At 37.4% G+C, this 18,062-nt stretch overlaps 1 protein-coding gene across 3 annotated transcripts in view; it reads right to left on the minus strand.

The window, feature by feature from the left end:
* CWC22 (CWC22 spliceosome associated protein homolog) overlaps positions 1–18,062 on the minus strand; it is a 63,092-nt gene that overhangs the window by 37,320 nt on the left and 7,710 nt on the right. For all 3 annotated transcript variants that reach the window (XM_059053597.2, XM_067026412.1, XM_067026411.1), the window contains exon 2: positions 5,054–5,193. In XM_059053597.2, coding sequence (XP_058909580.1) covers positions 5,054–5,080 — 27 coding nt within the window. In that variant the 5' untranslated portion in view covers positions 5,081–5,193. The remainder of the gene's footprint in view (positions 1–5,053; positions 5,194–18,062) is intronic.

The raw sequence follows: 18,062 nt of genomic DNA on the forward strand, positions 1-18,062 counted from the left end.
AGGAAGGGGCATTTAAAAATTCTGTTAAAAAACATATAGACCATGACAAATGTATCTTGGAAAGTTGGAAGTGCTTTAAAAAATTATTTCAAAATATTTTTTTAACCATAAGAATAATTTGTATTACCTAAATAGTATATAAGATAAAACAAAATTTTCAGGTCATCCAAGATGTAAATGTTTGTGGTTTTCACTATAGATCAAATACTGTTTTTAACAAAAAAACTCAAGGTAGAAGAAAATTCTCCAATTTTTGATGCCACTTAGTTAATATTTTATTCCTATGTAATAAGACATAAATTTACAGAACATTTTTTTATTAATTTATTTAATTTATTTATTTTTGGCTGCATTGGGTCTCGTTGCTATGCGTGGGCTTTTCTCTAGTTGCGGTGAGCGGGGGCTACTCTGTCGCGGCGCGCAGGCTTCTCACTGTGGTGGCTTCTCTTGCTGCGGAGCACGGGCTCTAGGTGCGCGGGCTTCAGTAGTTGTGGTTCACAGGCTCTAGACTGCAGGCTCAGTAGTTGTGGCACATGGGCTTAGTTGCTCCATGGCATGTGGGATCTTCACGGACCAGGGCTCGAACCCGTGTCCCCTGCATTGGCAGGCGGATTGTTAACCACTGCGCCACCAGGGAAGCCCCTAGAACATCATTTTTATAAAGGCCTTTCCTGGCGAAAAACAAGACCAAAGCTTTCCTTTGGTGAAAAACATGACCAAGGGCCAGAGATTTTCCAGCAAGAGCTCACTTCTGTAGTTATGCCCAAGTCTTTTATAACACTGCACTTACTTTCTTATCTCCATTAGCTCATAGAAACCACATCATTAGTCCAGGTTACTAAATCTGGATAAAATAGCTAGAAGAAACTGACTCTAATGTATTTATGAAAATTCATTTTTGTTTTCAGCAAACAATATTTGAGTGTCTGATATGGCATGTATGGCAATATGGTAGGCTGTAAGGATTTTAAAAATATGACTTGTAAAATATAGCTCCTAAGCCAAATCCTTTGAAAAATAACAGACATACAAATAAGTAACTTCAATGTAACATGAGATTGAAGATATGTCACACTGAGACAGAGATATGAACCATCCAGTTTAAGAACATATCTTAATTTAAAAGTCCAAATATAGTTAAGAAGCCAAGGGCTTTCCTGGTGGCGCAGTGGTTGAGAGTCTGCCTGCTGATGCAGGGGACACAGGTTCGTGTCCCGGTCCAGGAAGATCCCACATGCCGTGGAGGCCGCTGAGCCTGTGCTCCGCAAGGGAAGAGGCCACAACAGTGAGAGGCCCGCATATGCAAAAAAAAAAAAAAAAAAAAAAAAAAAAAGGCCAAAATATTTATCTCTATAAATAGGTAAATTTTTTAAACCACTGGTATAAAAACATTCATATTGACAAGCTTATTTTTAAGAATTAAAGTAATTTTAATTAACTGAAATGTAAGAAAGGAAAAACAGTATGTTTTCAAAGTATCTTAATCTTGAAATCTAAGAAAAAATAATTCAAATAATGAGTAACTTGTTCCATATACTTACATGCTTCCCTCCTTAATGGGGAAAAAATACATTTAAAAATGGAAAATTATACTGCAAAGAAATGTAAACAAGCTCCAACTTCCTCTTATGTTATGACTATCTAATTACCAGCAGTGTGAGTATAACATTATCACAAGTAAATTGCCAATACAATCTTCTTATGTATTGAATTTTTTGAATAGCTTACACTAATTAGACTAATGCATGTTGGTGAATAAACATGTGGTCAAATTTATAATTTAAAGTAGTCAGTCTGGCTGTATTTCACACTGAATGCAAACATTCTAAAATCCTGTTTCCAATGTGTATAACTTTTAAAAAGTATTTCACTGGGCAGCATTAAATTAAATAGAACTGTTCAATATATATGATATAGGTTTCCATAACACTTGATATCTAGATCCTAAACCAAATATAGAGCACAAGATTCATTCAATTCATGGTAACATTAAACACAATATTTACTTATTTATTGTAAGACACAGCCCTTCCTGTCTAGATACTCTGGGGGATACAAAAGATAGGAAAAACCTTCAAGGAACTTAAGATCTTATGGGAGAGAGATGGTTATAAAGATTTCTACAATTAAACACATCAGATTGTATACGAGAGACAGAAAAGGGGGAGGAGAAGGGGAAGGAGGGAAGGGAGGGTAGAGAGAAAGAACAATAAAATTGCACTGTCTACTTTTTCTTTTACAAGGCATGACAATTATTTTGACTACATTAGGGAGCAGGCCTCAATTCTGTGCTAATGATTTTTTTTTTTTTTGCGGTACGCGGGCCTCTCACTGTTGTGGCCTCTCCCGTTGCGGAGCACAGGCTCCGGACACGCAGGCTCAGCGGCCATGGCTCACGGGCCCAGCCGCTCCACGGCATGTGGGATCTTCCCAGACCAGGGCACGAACCCATATCCCCTGCATCGGCAGGTGGATTCTCAACCACTGCACCACCAGGGAAGCCCTGTGCTAATGATTTTTAACATGTCTGTGCAGTACCTGTTGTGGGTAAGAGGAAGAAACCAAAAACACTGAGATCGTGAATCAGGATTTTGTAAATATGATTAAGTTAACAAATGACTGGCACACTAGTGAGTGCTAACAGGAGATCTTGAGTAGGAACAAGCACTGTGGTACAGAGTACTGAGGGTGACAGTGAGTAAAGGGGAACCTGAACTGGGCTTCGGTAGGTTTTACTAAGTGCAAAATAATTTCGAAATGTGATCCAAATAATAATAACCTAATTTCCCTATTTCCCTCATCATAGAGTTTAGATTCTAAGAGCAGTAGTTGAAAGTAACATATTGTTGAAATTACCTTTAAAAATTCTCTGAACTGTTCAGTAAGTGAAGCAAATATGGTCCACAGTGCAGTCACCTGTAGTCTCTGACAATGTACAGAGAGCAATATGAGGACGTGAGTGGAGCAGACAGACTGCTCAAAGGCTCTGAGCATCCATTAGACTCAGGGAACAAGTCTTCAAGAGCCAGAGGGAGGAGGGGCTGGAAGAGTTAGGGAGCTTGCTTCCAGCTGGCTAAGGAAGCTACGGGAAGGCTCAATAGAAAAATAAGGGATCCTCAGCTAAAGCCTCCTGAACCTTACAGATGAGGTCTCAGAATATCAAGAGAGGATCTGAGCTTCACCTGAGGTAAGAATGGGCCCAAACCAGCTAGTGGACCTGCTTATAGCCAACAAGATGGAGAGAAGGAGACAAACTAAACTGAGAACTGGCTGGAGGGCTGAGCCACTGTGAAGGGCTTGCTGATTGAGGACATCTCTTCCTAAGCTGGGGGAATGCCCCAGAGGACCACAAGAGGGAAACGTAGAGAAGCACAGTCTAAGAGAAACAGGATAAGGATTCTGAGAAAGACTAAACACTTCTCCTTCCGTGTAAATGGTACAGAGTCTAAATCTCTGTGCTCTTGCATAACACAGCTCAGTCAAGAGCCAGTTCCGCACAAGGTCTCCTTTCTCCTTATGTCCCCAGCTCCTAATACAGAGTCTGCCACCTACTCGGCCCACAATTAATTGTTTAATTAACTGTCATTGGACCAATCAGTACAAGTCCCAAAGAGGCAAATTTCAGAACACTATATGAAAGTCTCTACTGACAGATGGGGCCAGCTTCAGGGACAGTGAGCCCCCTGCCAAAGGAACTATGCAAGCACAGCCTGGATGTCTACCTAGGAGGGAGGCTGGAGAGTGTCTTCTCACACTCAAAAGAAGTTCAAAGGGATGGCAGCAGAGCCTCCCTCAGCCTGTAAGCACTTCAATTCAGTTTATTAAGCATTTACCACACCCCAGGCCTGGTACCTGGTGCCTGCTGTTAAGGAGCGCCCATCTACTCACACTCTTTAAAGTAGGTTTAGGGGTGCAGAGGTGGTGGAGGAGGGCAAGGGTCAAGTGCCGGTCTTTACAATCAAATAAAAATCCACCTTTCCCTTTAGTGACTCCAAGACCCAGGAAGTGATGTGCCTGCTTCTATCAACAGATCTGTGGACTACAGACTGGCTAGCAGATCTGTGCAGCTGAAAAGAAAAGGAAGTAGAGTGGTTTGCTCTCCTGCTAAGTCCACTCACAGGCAGAGGAACAGTTCTGAAGCAGATGGAGTTACTGGTTCCTGTGACTGCTCTGACCTCCTCTACTATCCTACTTTTCTCAGAACCTGCTCCAGCCACACTAGACTCTTCACTGTTGCCTCTGTTGTTCCCTCTGCTTGGCACACTCTTCTCCCAGACATCTGTGTGGCTAACTCCCTCATCTCCTTCAAGTGTGTTCTCAAAAAGGCCCCTTTTCACTGGGCCCTCCCTATGAAAAATTACATCATTACAACGCTACTCATCAACCTTACCCTACTTCTTTTCTCCACAGCACAAGTCTAGCATTCAACACTCTAATATACTATATAATTCACTTACGTATTAAGTTTATGATTTTTCTTGCTCCCCCACTAGAATTCAAACCCCGCAAGACCAAGGATTCCTGTTTTATTCACCATTTTACCCAAAGTGCTTAGAATAATCACTGGGACATAGTAAGAATTTAGTGAATATCTGCTGCATAAAATGAATGTATAATGTCTAAAGTAAAGTACAACACAGAATAAGGAGCTCATTTATGCATATGCAATATGCAGTAGGAGGTTCACTTGTAGACAGACATGTAGGAACTGTGACCAACTGAGGAAGAAGATACTCATCTTCCATTTCATGCACATGCAGGAAATAATGCTCTTTGAGAAGAATGGTGGAATTTCCCGCTGTTTATTTCTCTTTTGCATGTGCTCACTCACATGCACTTTCTTGATTCACACACACACCCTGTATGTTCTCTCAACTGCCCATTTGCACATCTGGCCAATTATTTACATTTGAAATTGTGTTAAGTTAAATGTGCGTATGATGCAATTCTACTGTCTGGTTCTAATGTCCTAATTATATAAATGCATTTTTGTTTAAAGGGTAGATAACTGACTACAAGTTTATGTTCTTTATTATAAGTTTCAAACATTTACCTTTATTTGTGCCACGCTACTTTTCATTTTCTGTTGCCAGTTGATCTGATATGTCAAAGACTCCTTAAGCTGGTCCAAATAACAAGTACTGAACGGTATGAATTCCTTGACAGTTTAGTTTTACTGTCTGCAAATGACACCTATAAAATATGCCAAAGAAACCTGTTAACACTTATAAAATGTGTGTAAAATAACAACATATTATTTCCACATAATGGACATTTGACCACCTTATTTTTCTTAATAGGCAAAGATATAATCAATAATTAAATGTAAGTTCAAAAACTCTTTAAAGTTCCATATAACAATGTATAAAAAACATGTATTAGTAGAAAAGACTCTGAACAAAAGAGAAATAATAACAAAGGCTTATTAAACACCAAAAAGTATTCTAATACAAAACATCCAATGTTTCTATTTAAACTAAGAATGAAATAGCCAGTGTTCCTGTAGTAATGATCATTCAGAAATATATACCACATGGAAATATAGGGTGCTAAACCAGAATAATCAAGTCTTAATAATGATCTATCAAAGGCACAGGGCCTTAAATACATGCACATATGAGAACTAATATTTGGTCACAATAAACCTAGTCATCAATGTTAAATGCTACAATAAAATGTCTTTCAGTAGCCATCTATTAAGTAAAATTTAGTAATTTTGAAAATTGATGAACTCACAGTTATGTTCACACACAACTGCCATTCAAGTATTTTATTGGAATTGCATATCTAAATAGTTTATAATTTATGGTATGGTGTAAGGTAATGAAATCACAAAAGTAAAATGAAATAGAAAAAAATTTAAAAATCAAAAGAAGTAGAGAATATAGAGAAAAAACTGTGCTCAGTACCAAAATAACCGAATACAATTCAGAAAATTTCTAATTTGAATGTGAGAAAGGATGTTACAGATTATCTGGTCCAATTCCTTCTTTTAAAGGATAAGAACACTGATGGTCAGATAAATCATTTCAATGTCCTAAGCTATAAAACAAGCTAGTGGTGGACTAGAAACCTAGCTTAAGGACACCCAATTAAGTATTCTTTTCACTGGACCACAAACACAAATAATCTAGATACTATTAAGTGATACAGAGTTGCCATCATTTAACACAGATGGAGATGTACACAAATTACTGTCAAGAAAAGTTTCCATTACAACGGTTAGCATGCTATCTAGGTTAGTAAAAATAATATACACCAGATTAATTTGTCAATCTATAAAATATAACTGCAATCTAAAGCACATCATTGCTCAGCGACTCCCAAAGTGGAGAGAGCCAAAGAAAGGAAGCCCCACAGGCTAGATATACGCTCCCAAATCTCTGACCACCATTGAATCAATACATGTACTAAATAGTGTCCTACTCAGGATCACAGGACTGAACTGAGATGTGAACAACTGCTTAAGAGACAGAATTTGCAATTTAAGCCTAATCAAATTAATTGCCTGAAGGGTCACCATTCCTCAGAGGAATGCACCAGAATCCAAATCCTTAACATAATAGTAAAATGTCCAGGATACAATTAAAAAATAACTCAACTTATCAGAAAACTATGGCCCAATCTTAAGAAAAAAGACAATCAAAGGAAACCAACACTGAGACACCAACCCAAATGCTGAAACTAGTATATGAGGTTTTTAAAGCATACTCAAAAGTGCAAAGGAAAACATGCTTGCAAGGAATAAAAATATAGAAAATTTCAGGGAAAAAACCCCACAACAAACCCAAAACAAAAAATGAACAAAACTGAAATCCTAGAACTGAAAAATATATGAAGCAAAAAATTCAAAATGGAGATAAAGGAAAGCCAGTAAGCTTGATGTAAGATCATTAGAAATTATCCAATCTAAAGAACAGATAAAAAATTTTAATGAACAGTATCAGGGACATGTGGGACAATTATCAAAAGGCCTAGTGCATGTGTAATTAAAGTCCAAGAAGGAAAGACAGAAAGAATGGGATAGAAAAAATATTTCAAGAAATTACAGCCAAAATTTCCCCAAATTTGATGAAAGGCACAAACTTACAGATTCACAAAGCTTGGAGAATACCAAAACTTAAAAGGCCCTGACTTTTTAATTAAAGTACTTGGAGAAAAAAAAAATCTTGTAAAAAAACCCAAAAACCACCACAACAAAAAATCTTATTCCGAGCATTCCAGTAACCTTTTTGTGTATGTACTTAGCTGTACTGTAGGAAGTTGGTTTGTATGAGAAGGTTAAAAAGGCCAAAGATAAAAGATTTCTTTTTTTTTCCTTTTTTCCATCTATGAAGTTGCTATTTTTTTTTTTTTTGGCCTGTTTGATGTATGTGTGAAACAATGTTGCTGAAAATCAAAGATAAAGAGAAAATCCTGAAAGCAGCAAGAGGAAAAAAAACAACACATTATGTAAGAGGAAATAATTCAAATTACTGATGACTTTTTATCAGGAACTAAGGAGACCAAAAGACAGCAGAATAATTTTTAAAGTGCTGAAAGAGTAAGAAACTGAATTAACCTAGAATTCCAGCAAAAATAATCTTAAGAATGAAGAAGAAATAAAGACATTTACTGATTGAACAAAGCAAACAAAAACAACGAAGAGAAACTAAGAGAATGTATCACCAGCAGAACTGCACTACAAGAAATGCTAAAAGAAGCTACTCAGGCTTATCGTAAATGATATGAGATGGAAGTCTGGATTTTCAAAAAGGAATGAATAACACTGGAAATGGTAACTTTCTCGAGAAATATAAATGACAACTTCTTCCTTTATCTAAAATACACAGGTTTGTTTTAAAGCATAAACTACAATGTCTTGAGAGGGCATAGTGTATGCAGATGGGATATATATGGACTAAAATGGACCTACATGAGGCAAGGTTTCTGGTTTTTTATTTTTTCTGAAGCAGAACAATATGAACTCTAAGAGGCCTGTGAAAAGTTAAAGCTATATAGTGTGTTCTCTAGAGCAATGACCAAAAAAATAACATAAATAAATACAGCTAAAAACGCTACAGACAAATTAAAATGGAATTTAAAAAAATATTTAACTTATAAAGGCAGGAGAGAAGGAACAAAAAACAAAGGGGACAAAATGAAATAAAATAAGATGGCAAAACTAAATCTAACTCTATTAATTATATCAAATATTAAAGCACAAACATTTCTAATTAAAAAACAGAAGCTACTCCTCCCTCACCTCAGGTGATACAACCCTGAAGGTACAACTTTGTCTTGGATGGATTTTATGTCCCAGTTGCCTCAAGATGACTTATACAATGTGTATGTGCCATACACAAATCACATGATTCTTTTCAAAGATCCTGTTTTTATGGCTATAAATCTCAAAATTTTACTCAACTAACTTTTGCTCAAAGGCAATGGTATTTTTGTTTTTTACTTCTACTAGCATAATTGTTATGGTCTAGCATACCCTTATCACCTAGTATTATTTATACATACACTTGTTCAACAACAACGAATATTTATTGCACTTGTATTATTTTGCCAGGCATTTTTCTAGGAACTGGGTAGACAGCAATGAACAACCATAACAAAATCCCCTGCCTACATGGAGCTTATGTTCTGCTTATAAAAAGTAAATCTATAATGATAAGCAAAGCACTAAGCTACTAATAAAGCAAAGTGGCTGGCTGGGCTTTTTTCACACACACCAGCTTCAGATCATTACTTAATATTGTAAAAACAGATCCCTAAGTCACTATGTTAAACATAATTTGAAATAAGAAAACTTGCATGATCAGAAAATTACGTGTACATCTACTGGGGCCCACCTGACTTACTACAACAGAAGATACGTATGTGGGGGTGGGGGGAATACCTAGGCACGCTGGTTTTATGAAAGCATCCCTAAGGTAATTCCAACATTCAACTCTTCCTCAAGACTGCTCAGCTTTCCAATTCTGGATGAGAAACTGGTTCTCAATTTGTCTTAAACCGTGAGCCACTTAAGGTAAAATATAGAGACTCCATAGCTTACCTACTTTATAATGAAGAACTTAGTTGTAAATCATTTGGAAAGGGAAATATAAATTCCAAATATTAATCCTTAACTCACTGGTAAGAAGTACATACATGCGTGCAAAAAAAAATAAGTATCAGGGCTTTTTAAATCTGAGAAATTCTAGGCACAATTTATAGGGAGAAAATTCTCACTCGTAATGCACTGATGGCCACAGCGCAGGTTTTCTGGAGCTTAAGATATCAGCCATGGGACTTTCCTGGTGGCGCAGTGGTTAAGAATCTGCCTGCCAACACAGGGGACATGGGTTCGATCCCTATTCTGGGAAGATCCCACATGCCTTGGAGCAACTAAGCCCGTGTGCCACAACTACTGAGCCTGCGCTCTAGAGCCCGTGAGCTGCAACTACTGAGCCTGCGTACCTAGAGCCTGTGCTCCACAACAAGAGAAGCCACCACAATAAGAAGCCCGTGCACCTCAATGAAGAGTAGCCCCCACTCGCCACAACTAGAGAAAGCGGGTGTACACCAACGAAGACCCAATGCAGCCCCGCCCCCGCAAAAAAAAACAAGCCATGATAATTAAAGTAACACTATCTACTATAACATGATCACAAACACAAATTTAAGCACTGAAATGCAGTCGTCCAGATGATAAAATATGTTCATAAAATACTTTTATTATCCTTAAAATGAAAACAAAACATGAAAAATTGAGAGAGGAAAAAAACCTGCATTGAGTTCAGCCTTCCTATATAAACGAGATATGTATCTGATAACAATAAATGTTTCAATGATTATGTACTTATCAAGTTAAAAAAATTCATATACATAGACTGAAATAAATTCTATAAATTTTATCTTGCCTGTAGGCTTAAATATGCTTATTAACTGGTGAGATCTGGAACATACTTTATGTAAAAATTAAAAGCCTAGAGAACTGTCAATGTCCTTACTATCCATAATTTGTTCTTGCTCCCAGGATGATACTGTATTACACCTCAGTAAAGGATTCCACTCTCTTCTAATAATGTTGTTATATAAATTAATAGTTTTTGCTCGTTCCTTACATTCACTCCTCTATGAATGAGCCTCAGGAATTGAATCGTCCAGAAGGAACCTCAAAAGAATCCAAGTAAAAGCCTCTACCTAGTACTCTTTACTTTTTTCAGGGAATATACTGATGGATACTGCAGCCATCATCACCTATGACTGATTTCTAGGACTTTTCTGATACTGAAGGAGAAAACACTGACGACAGAACAAGGGCCTCCTTCCCCTGATGCTAGACAGCAGTGACTGTCATGTACTTCTTTGCATATTTTTGTCCTTGATCCTCTTGGTTATTTTTTTCCCTCTCTGCTGGCTGACACTTCTAAATCAGCACTGTATAATAGAACTTTCTGCACTGATGGAAAGGTTCATATTCTGCCCTGTCAGTAGCCACCATACCAATACAATAGTCACTGCCCACGTGTGGCTACTGAGCACTTCAAATGTACCTAGTGGGACTGAGAAAATTAATTTTATTTGATTTTAATTAAGTTTATATTTAAACATGAATAGCCACATGTGGCTACTGGTTACCATACTGAACAACACAATTCTAAATGATTAGCAGACACTGGGGCCTTTTAGTCATGGTACTCCCAAGATACTTGTTTTTGACAATCTCCAGATATGATACTAATTAATTCTTCAGATACTGGCAATGTTTAAAAAACCTCATATCCAAATTAATGGGAAGAGTTGTATGGTATTTTCAATGGCAGATTCAGATTATGGAAAATAAGGGATAATAAAATAATGCTCATCCTAGAGTTTGTCTATGTTGCAATCATCAATGTGTGATCTCCAGAGTCTTAAATGCTGCTCTGCAGCTACTATGATGCCAAATGATCATTTTACATAAACAACAAGAAAAACCTGGTACTAGAGATACTACTACCATCACAAACTTGATATACAATCATGACAGTGCAGATAGGGATTGATCACATCTCCAGAAGACAATGGTCTATCCTTCAGCTTAGACTGGGTAAGCAGAAGGGGTATTAATAAAATGAAACAAAACAAAACAAAACAAAACAAAAAAACAGCCTTGATGACAGTCAAGAATTGACAACTGACACAGAAACCACAATTTGTAAAATGGATTTCCACTAATTTGCAAAAGAGAAAAATTAAACCAATCTAAGTCATGATATACAACATGGATTATTTAGGCACAAATTCTTATTTCTAGTTAGTCCAGACCCATCTGACCCACACAAAATGGTGTCTGCACGGACTTACGTGTTCTAAAGATACGACCACTTACTGTTCCAGCAACTCTTTAGTTTACAAATTTTCTTTAGTCTACAAATTCCTGCCAAGACCATCTGATGACTACTAGGTATGTTACTGGGGATATTTCATTGATGCGCTTTAACATACAAGACAACTGAAGCACTTTCTCCAACAATTCAATAGCATGGGGGACAAAAAAAGAAACGAATGGCACAGCTGTTACAGAATAAAAGAGGCCTAACAGACTTAACATATGTAATATGTAGACCTTGCTTAGATCCGAAGTTGAACAATTTGCCCTACTCTAAAATGGGATGTGTTTATATAGCAGGACTCATGCTAACTTGAATTCAGCACTAATTCCTCTATGGAGCCTTTCTTCTAAAAGAGGAGATGGACTGAAGGTCTTTTCTCTTCATGGGAGACAAAATAATGGAAGAGAACACTTTCTAGTCCAGTAAGACTGTGAACTTGCTGACAATTATTATATTCACATCATGGTTTTCTGCGTAGAAGAATGAGAAGAGGGTGGGATCTGGACTCTCAGAATTACTTAAATCCTTAGATACATATTTTCTACCCAAGAGAACTTATCTTAGCATGTACCCGAAATAAGACTCATTTCAAAATCAGCTGTTACCAATATATACCAAATTGATAATAAAGGAGATAGTTTAAGCTTTAGTGCCAATAACATACAAACTTTAAAATAGCATTTTCCTCAACTATATTACAGTTCTCCAATGAGACAAGTCATTTTAAAATAACACGATGATGGATGGGACTGCCCTGGTGGTCCAGTGGTTAAGACTCTGTGTTCCCAATGCAGAGGGCCTGGGTTCAATCCCTGGTTGGGGAACTAGATCCCACGTGCCACAACTAAGAGCCCACATGCCACAACTAAGAGCCCGCATGCCACAACTGAAAAAAGATCTCGCATGCCACAATGAAGATCCTGCCTGCTGCAACTAAGACCTGGTGCAGACAAATAAATAAAATAAATAAATATTTAAAATAATATGATGATCAGTGTCCCAAAGCTGATAGGAATGGTGCAATGGTGTATGCAGGCGGCCCAACACCATTCAAAACCAGCCAATGGAAGAAATGCCAATGTACACAGTAGCTCCCAACAAACTAATTTGCCGTCCACACTAACAGATTCTGTAGCACATTACAATGATGTTTCTGAGATATCCAGAGATGAACTAATTACATTTTCTGTTAGAAGTCAGAAACATGTAATTTAGAGTAAGGTAACAATAGCATCAATAACAAATAATGATACATTATTATAGCCACAAAGACACTATGCCAGGCACTTCATTTATATATTAATTCAACCTTCATGATTACCCTGCTTTCGTGATTTTTTAAGTCTTATTTTTCAGTAAGAGAATTGAGGTACACAGTTGAAGCAATGTGTACAAGTAAATCACAGCTAGTAAACAGCATTAAAATTCAAAAAAGTTTACCTGATGCTAAAACCATCTGATATTGCAACCCAATGAAAATGCCAACATTAATAAATTGATGCCAAATTGGTAAAGTATAAAATGTAAACAGATATGATCTCTATTATCCAGAAAATTTTTCTATTCTAAACTGATCCATTCTTCTAAAGATCCAGATAGTAAAGGTTTTGATGTTAATATAATGAGGCACTACTTCTTTTTAAACATGAATAATTTTAAGGATTCCCTTATTTAATTTGCATACCTAGAATTCACTGTGACCAGGTACAATACGAAAAAATAAATCTCTTGACTCTATTGTGCAAGACCTAGTATTTTCCTTGACTATCCCTCTTGGGTCTTAAACGTGGTTTCTCTTCTCAACCTACCTACACACAGACACAGGGCAATTTTTAATGCCTTTTATTTCAAATTATCTCATCCATTTAAATTTAATGACTTTTCTTTCTGATCCGTGTCATCTTTCACCTTTCTACCCTTTAACCATCATCATCAAACATTTTTCTGGCAATCAAGTACAACCTGTTCCATTTCTACCTCCCAAAACTAAGTGTGAAATTGACAATACTGCAGACTGCTACTGCAGTTCTAACAAAAAATGCATGAAGTACTATCATCATCCAGATTTATATAGAATATGCCTGTTGGGAAATAATGAGAGTTCAACATATGCATGCTTGATACTTAGATTAATTGGGAATTCCTGCAATGAGAGCAATTTATCTAGAGTTTATAGCTCTCACTGCTCTTCTTAGCATCACTGTGTGGATTTTATGATGAATTATTAAATTTCTCTCTCCTTGTCACAAGTAAGCAACTCAGCAAAACCACACCTGCTCTCCTGAGCAAGGAGGATATTTTATAATAAGGAGATGTAGTTTCAGCAAGCATCAGAGAGCAAAATATTCAATAAGATTTGTAAGACGTGCTTTAGACTGTTAACTGGAATCTATGAAATTATAAATTCCACAGTTATCTCAAAAATACAGAAAATGAGAAAATATTCAACTACTGGCTGAAATGCAATGCTTTCTCAATCATTTCAATATAACACATCTATCATTGTCCCTTAGGTGTCCTCAATCCATGTTGGAGGAACTTGTGGAAGCATACTGTCCTGAAATTGTTAAAAGAAGTCAAAGAAGGACTTCCCTGGTGGCGTAGTGGTTAACAATCTGCCTGCCAGTGCAGGGGACACGGGTTTGAGCCCTGGTCCAGGAAGATGCCACATGCCTCGTAGCAACTAAACCCGTGTGTCACAACTACTGAGCCTGCGCTCTAGAGCCCATGAGCCACACCTACTGAAGCCTGTGCACCTAGAGCCTGTGTTCCGCAACAAGAGAAGCCACTGCAATGAGAAGCCCACGCACCACAACAAAGAGTAGCCCCCACTCGCCATAACTAGAGAAAACTTGCGCGCAGTAACGAAGACCTACTGCAGCCAAAAATAAATTTTAAAAAAAACGGTCAGGGCTTCCCTGGTGGCGCAGTGGTTGAGAGTCCACCTGCCGATACAGGGGACGCGGGTTCGTACCCCGGTCCGGGAAGATCCCATGTGCCGCGGAGCGGCTAGGCCCGTGAGCCATGGTTGCTGAGCCTGCACGTCCGGAGCCTGTGCTCCGCAACGGGAGAGGCCGCAGCAGTGAGAGGCCCGCGTACTGAAAAAAAAAAACAAAACAAAACAAAAAAAAAACCAACAAAAAAACAGTCAAAGAAGTGGATTTCCTTTAGTTTGCTCTTCTGCATTCTAAATAGTAACAGTAGGTGTGGCAAACTCCAAACATTATAACAGAGTTAAAAACAAACTTTAGTTGCCCCGTGGGGAAAATGGAATATTAAATAGTATTCAAAATAAAAGCTAGTTTAAATCTGTTCTTAATACAAAAAGGTGATGGTATGCTCGGGAAAATCTACAAATAGGACCCAAGCCCCTGACCCTTCCAAATAGTGATTTTCCTGTTCAGGGAACAGATAGGAGTAACAGATGGGCCACAGTTCTTTGTTTTTGTTTTTGTTTTTGGTCACATAGCATGGCTTGTGGGATATTAGTTTCCCAACCAGGGATTGAACCCATGCCCTCCACAGTGAAAGTGCAGAGTCCTTAACCACTGGACCGCCAAGAAATTCCCTGGCCACAGTTCTTAAGCATTAATGACAAAATTGCTATGGCTTTTCCCTACCTGTACTGAAGGAAAACTCCATTGTTTAAGAAAACTGCTTCCTTATTTTTTCTTGCTGTTTTTTTTGATATATACATATTAGTGAGAAATTTGCCCCATGATATGCCACATAAGAAAAAAATGATATTGTAATTTGAATTCAGCACAGGTTCACAATTTCAAGAAAATAAAAGTGCCAAAACTTTTTAGGAAAAATCACCAGGGTGACAATCCCTTATCTGCAATTCTGAAATCTGAAAAGCCTTGAAATTCAGATTTTTCTTTAGCTTGTGCCAAACTCATTTGGCAGCAAAATTTGACATGTACTAACTTGAGACTTAATGTGATTCTTCACTTGATGCACTGTGGAAATATTACATGTATTTGATTAGAGGATGTTGCCCTGGATCCCCTAAGGGGAACTACTTAATAAATATATCTGCACTGTATTTCTTCTCTAAAATCTGAACAAAATTCTGAATGTCAAATCAGAATTACAAATAAAGAACTGCAGACCTGTTCTTCCTGTTTGCTTCCTGGTACACCATTGTACATCAGGTGTGCGCTCTGATGCATAACCATTTGAATAACTGAAGGTTACCATGTTGAAGTACAGGGTTAAAAACTGTGCAGATAGTATTGGATATTGTTTGGGTTTTTAAGTAATGAGGAATAAACAATATAAAAACCTTTGACTGGTCTCTGACCCTATGTAGGGGAGACAGGACCAACTTGGGGGCATCTTAAGACAGTGAGACTCAGATGAGTAAAAAAATGACAAAAATCTAAAAGTTCTTATCGTTTTAAGGAATCAGTGACACCAATATTCATACTGAAAATCACTCATTATAAATTGGGAGGAGGTATTACCCCCCCCCCATTCATTTCCTACATGATGAAACCAGTCCAAATTAGTCTGTGTTTTAAGTTACCAAAGAAATTAAAGTGATATGATCATTTGGATATGCTACTTAAACATTTTTTAAGTAGCATTCTTTTGTTGGTACATAGGAAGATCCATCCTGTAATGTGCTCCTTTTCACCAGAATGCAGGCTCTATGAGAGCAGGGAAGTTGTCAATTTTTGTTTGTTTCCAAATTTCTCTCAGCTATTTCTTGATTTATAGTATTGATTTCCACATGAGTTGGTTTTAAAGAAAAATTCCATATGTTGAACTTCTTTACGATTCATTTAAATATAAATTATGTCATTTATGGGGCAAATTCCCTGGATCCTACCCCCTTTCTACTTCCAGTCTCTTTCTCTACACAACCAGGTTTTTTTTTGGTAGATGAGTCCACACTGGCTGCCTCTAATTCTTAATCTCCCATTAAGCCCTCTTAGGCACCACAATTTGGTTTTCCACTCCCACTATTACATAGTACTTGTCAAGGTTACATAATGATCTCCTTGTTGCTAAATCCAGGGGCCACTTCCTTATTTTATGAGGTTGTTTCTAGCACTTGGTACTGCTAACCCCTTTCTTGAAGTTCTCACTTCTCATCTTATGGCGGGTGCCAAGTTCACCTGGTGTTGCTCTTGTCTCTTCTTCTGTCCACCCCTCTAACATTTCACTATCCCATAGAGTTTAATCTTTGCTCATGGATTTTTATCTGTTTTGTTCATTGCTGTAATCCCAAAATAGAAGTCTCAATATTTGTTAAAAGAAGAAATGAATAGTGCTTATCTTTTCTTTCTCCATATTCTCTCTGGAAGACCATCTCCACCCTCACATCTTCAACTCATATTCATAAGAATGACTTTATTCCAGCCCAATCTTTTCTACAGTGTTCCAAACCTTTATCGCCAAATGCCTATAGAAACCTCCATGTGGATGTCCCAAAGGCCCTCTGAACTAGGGGAGTCCAAATTGGAACTCATTTCCTCCTCTTCTCAAACCAGCACTTCCTCTAAGATATTACCTGTAAAGCTAGCCAAGTGACAGTTTCCTTTTCCTCACTCCCAGTCAGTCATCAAATCCCACTGATTTTGCTTTCTCAGTTAATAGGAGATAAAATCAAATCTGCCCGTTCTCTCTGCCATAGTATACAAGAGAAAGTAGGGGAAAGGCTCAATTTAGGGAAGATCCCATAATAAGATAATCCTCATTTCATTTTAGAAGAAGGCAAGTTGGTTTTGACCTGTCTAACAAGATTTCTCACAAAGTCTTCAACTCTTGGCTATAAGAACTTGTCCAACTTGCCTCTAAAAAATATATGCATACTACTAACCTGTAGGGTCCCACTGCATTCTACCCATGCAGGGTAAAAAGATCCTTTAAGTATCTGCAAAGCTACCCACAGAGAAACCAGGCCTTAAATTAAAAGCACATCCCACTATGATAAAAACTGTAAAAAATACAAACACATGAGGGCTAAACAATACACTACTAAATAACCAAGAGCTCACTGAAGAAATCAAAAAATACCCAGAAACAAATGACAAGGAAAACATGATGACCCAAAACCTATGGGATGTAGCAAAAGCAGTTCTAAGAGGTAAGTTTATAGCAATACAATCCTACCTCAAGAAACAAGAAACATCTCAAATAAACAATCTAACCTTATACCTAAAGCAATTAGAGAAAGAACAAAAAAAACCCAAAGTTAGCAGAAGGAATGAAATCATAAAGATCAGATCAGAAATAAATGAAAAAGAAATGAAAGAAACAATAGCAAAGATCAATAAAACTAAAAGCTGTTTTTTTGAGAAGATAAGCAAAATTGATAAAACATTAGTCACACTCATCAAGAAAAAAAGGGAGAAGACTCAAATCAACAGAATTAGAAATGAAAAAGGTGCAGTAACAACTGACACTGCAGAAATACAAAGGAACATGAGAGATTACTACAAACAACTATATGCCAATAACATGGACAACCTGGAAGAAATGGACAAATTCTTAGAAAAGCACAACCTCCTGAGACTGAACCAGGAGAAACAGAAAATATAAACATTCACTGAAATTGAAACTGGATTAAAAATCTTCCATCAAACAAAAGCCCAGGACCAGATGGCTTCACAGGCAAATTCTATCAAACATTTAGAGAAGAGTTAACCCCTATCCTTCTCAAACTCTTCCAAAATATAGCAGAAGGAGGAACACTCCCTA

Source organism: Kogia breviceps, chromosome 2 (assembly GCF_026419965.1).
Source record: "Kogia breviceps isolate mKogBre1 chromosome 2, mKogBre1 haplotype 1, whole genome shotgun sequence".
Classification (NCBI taxonomy): domain Eukaryota; kingdom Metazoa; phylum Chordata; class Mammalia; order Artiodactyla; family Physeteridae; genus Kogia; species Kogia breviceps.